Raw genomic sequence first — 3,644 nt, 5'->3', positions numbered from 1 at the left:
GCCTGGCGCACGGAACTCTGGCGATCGCCTCGCACGAATCACGAAGCCCACTCGGCCTCCGAGGCTCCACCATCGCGTGCGTCCCCGCGCATCCATCCGTCTCCCCGGCGCTGGAATTGGAGGAATGCGCGCGAGTTTATGTATGCCACGTCGTCCAGCCTCGAGGGGCGTTCTCGTCATTCGACCCCCCAACGTGGATTTCTTGTCGGGGAAAATAGAATTAACGTGGCAAACGACACAGGATGAGACTATCCATATTTCTGCATTGACCGTATTGCGCCCCTGAAAGTTATGTGGACGGTCCTGATTCGTCGCTGTCAGCGGACCATCTGCGCCTCGCCGGTGCTCCCCGGGACTACCAAACGAGTTAATTCCATACGGTCAATAAATAAAGACCATTAGTTGCACCTGTTAAGTTACTAATATGAATCACGGGAACGATATTAAATGGCATCGGGAGGGGGGTGGGCGCTTGATGAAGGAAGCCCTTTCCCTCTGCCGCGCATACAAGAATGGTGCGGAAGAAAGCACGATTATAAACCAGTGGATTTCTTCCATGGTTTTGGAGGATCGCTTTTTCTCCACCTCTACTTCTACCTCGTCTTATCTCTCTGCTCTGCCGCTGGCACTTCGCTGCCACCTCCAGAAAGAAGAAAACAATAAAAAGAAAAAATAAATAAATAAATAAAACACGATGCAGACTGAGGGGAGATGGCGGAGGAGTGTACCGCGAGTCAGCTTACCGCAGCGCTTCCTTCCGTCTCCTCGTCGTCCATGGATTCCCGCTCGCTTTTAGGGTTCCGCGGGGCTTTCGCCTCGGGCGCTCGCTTCGAGCCCAAGGGATCCCGGCATTGAGGCCCTAAACCTCGTTCGATTCCTTGATTTCGGTCGAGCAAGGTGGTACTACCGACGCCTTCGCTCTGGCGGGGATCAGGAGAACCCTCGCCTTCCTCCTGGTGTCCGTCATCGCCCACCTCGCCGATCTCTCTGGTTTCAAGATCCGGAGGCGCCGGAAGCGGAAGGGCTGCTACGGTGGCGGCGGAGGCGGCCGCCGCTGGGTTGCCGGAACTATGCTGTGGGTCGTCCGCCTCTCCGGCTTCTGTTCCGCTGCCATGATCATGGTCGTCCTCTCCCCGTCCCTCCAATCTTTCCCACCCGCCGAGGCCATCCGGTCGTCTCATTACCTCGGCATCTCTAACGGCGGCTACGATCACCATATTGCCGCCGTCTCCGGCGTCGCTGACGGCTCCCGATTCCGGAGGGCTCCGATATTCCACAATGCCGCTGAGTGCGAGCCGCCATCGGCGAACGGAACCTGTGTCTGCGACCCGTCGCTTGTGCACATCGCCATCACGCTCGACGAGGAATACCTGCGCGGCTCGATCGCGGCGGTTCACTCGGTGCTCACCCATGCCCGTTGCCCCGAGAGCGTCTTCTTCCACTTGCTGCTTTCGGAGCCAGGGCTGGAGCCGGTTGTGCGGTCCTCCTTACCAGGGCTCCGCCTCAAAGCATACTACTTCGACCCGGACCGCGTGCGGGGGCTGATCTCGACGTCGGTGCGGCAGGCCCTGGAGCAGCCACTCAACTACGCGCGCAACTACTTGGCGGAGATCCTCGAGCGGTGCGTGAGCCGGGTAATCTACCTCGACTCCGACCTGGTGGTCGTCGACGACATCGGCAAGCTCTGGCGGACGGGGCTGGGGTCGCGCCCCGTGGGCGCGCCAGAGTACTGCCACGCCAACTTCACCAAGTACTTCACGGCCCGCTTCTGGTCCGACCAGCGCCTAGCGGCCACGTTCGCCGGCCGTCGGCCGTGCTACTTCAACACGGGTGTAATGGTGCTCGATCTGGTCCGGTGGCGGCGCTCCGGGTACACACGACGGATCGAGCGGTGGATGAAGGTGCAGAAGAGCGGCGCAGCAACTGGCGGCGCCGGCCGGATCTACGAGCTGGGATCACTGCCGCCCTTCCTGCTAGTGTTCGCGGGACACGTGGCGCCGATCGATCACAGGTGGAATCAGCATGGGCTCGGTGGGGACAACGTCCGCGGCAGCTGCCGGGACCTCCACCGGGGGCCGGTGAGCCTCCTCCATTGGAGCGGCAGCGGCAAGCCATGGGTGCGTCTCGACTCGAACCGGCCGTGCCCGCTGGATCACCTCTGGGCGCCCTACGACCTCTACGAGCCCGCTGTCGCCTGACAACCCAGCCGCTGCCGCCGCGTTAAATCCTTTCCTCGGCCGCTTCAACATAACCTCCAATGTGATACTATAATCAGCTCGGCTATCTATTTCCGCAGTTGGTAGTATTTTCTGCTTCCCCTCTACAAATTTTCAGGGTTTATAATTCTTTTACGGGTTTAATCTGCATTAGTCAGTTCTTATTGTTCTTTTGCTCCGCCCACTCTTTCGTTACGAGGCTATTGTAATTTTGATTCTATTGATGCTGCCTCAATGAATAAAAGAGAAAAAGATTACTGATTTCGTGCTGCTTAGTATCTCAAGTTCAACAGCCACCTCATTATTCAATTGACATTTACCTTTTCCTTTTGGTTGGTCGATTCAAATCCAATGCGTGCACATCTGTTGTTGATACTAGAAAACCGGTGAGGTGAGGAAGAAGTGGTTTCTGGGCTTTAGGACCGCAGCTTTAAATTGTTTGATTCGCCCAATGTGGCCAAAGTTAGTTTGTTCTTCTTCTCCAATTAAATAACAGTGGGCGTCGAAGAACACCACCTGTGGGAGGGGCTTGGAGGCGTGGCTCAACGTTCGTGGGCGGCAGAACACCTGTGAAGAACCTTTCTCAAATTGCCTCTTGTTTGGCCGAGTGTTCCCTCGCTCGCTCTCTCTCTCTCTCTCTCTCTCATTTTGATTGGCTCATGCACTGCGCCACTTCGAATGAGAGGTATCCATCTAGTAAGTAATGTTTATGAAAATGGAAGGGAGATATAGATAGACATCACAAAGCCACAGTCACTTGTATCTTCTGGCGGTAGATTTTGGCGATGGCGATGGCGACGGCGACGGCTCCGTTGGCTGATACTTTTGTATCGTTTTCTTTTTCTTCTATCCGTTGCGATCTTCCATCATTGCAACAAAAGTAAGGGAACACGCACTGTCATGCGCTTTTCGAAGCCCAATTTCCCTGGCTCCCATCTGCTGCTGCTGCTGCTGCTCTCTCTCTCTCTCTCCCCACCCATCGAAGTGAAGGGCTGGACACCTTTCAAACTCAGCAAGTAGCATCGTGCTTTGGTGGGGTGGTGATTGCTGTGCATATTATTGCTCGACTTGTAGTATTAAAGATTGTAGACTTGGATCATGGCTCGGGAGGGAAGTCTCCGGAATCGACATGGTAGCTCGCAAGTGACCGTATATTCCTTCATTGTAGGCTGGTAGACTCCCTTGTTCCTATTCTGGTGGTCCAGTTTTCAAGTCACCACAAAATTTGGACTCCATGGATTTGAACGGTGATGCTGATGAGAGAGGTGTCTTTGTTAAAAACATTATGAATTATTGTGGTGGGTCTATGGATGGCATCAGAAGCAGTTTTTTTACTCAAATCCCTCCTGTTGTGTCACTTTAAAAAAACAAAAACAAACAATCTCCACTTCTAATTGATCTTTAGATCTGTTGACAAATCACTCCTTG

At 54.6% G+C, this 3,644-nt stretch overlaps 1 protein-coding gene across 1 annotated transcript; it reads left to right on the top strand.

Annotated features, from left to right (window-relative positions):
• The first annotated feature begins 559 nt into the window (after positions 1–559).
• LOC135595304 (probable galacturonosyltransferase-like 7) lies at positions 560–2,477 on the top strand. Its single transcript, XM_065086045.1, has one exon. It carries the CDS (start codon positions 1,071–1,073, stop codon positions 2,196–2,198), a length of 1,128 nt encoding a protein of 375 aa, XP_064942117.1. The 5' UTR covers positions 560–1,070; the 3' UTR covers positions 2,199–2,477.
• Positions 2,478–3,644: the final 1,167 nt, after the last annotated feature.

Source organism: Musa acuminata, chromosome BXJ1-2, assembly GCF_036884655.1.
Source record: "Musa acuminata AAA Group cultivar baxijiao chromosome BXJ1-2, Cavendish_Baxijiao_AAA, whole genome shotgun sequence".
Classification (NCBI taxonomy): Eukaryota; Viridiplantae; Streptophyta; class Magnoliopsida; order Zingiberales; family Musaceae; genus Musa; species Musa acuminata.
The sequence above is the reverse complement of the archived record's forward strand: the minus strand, read 5'-3'. Positions and strand labels throughout refer to the sequence as shown.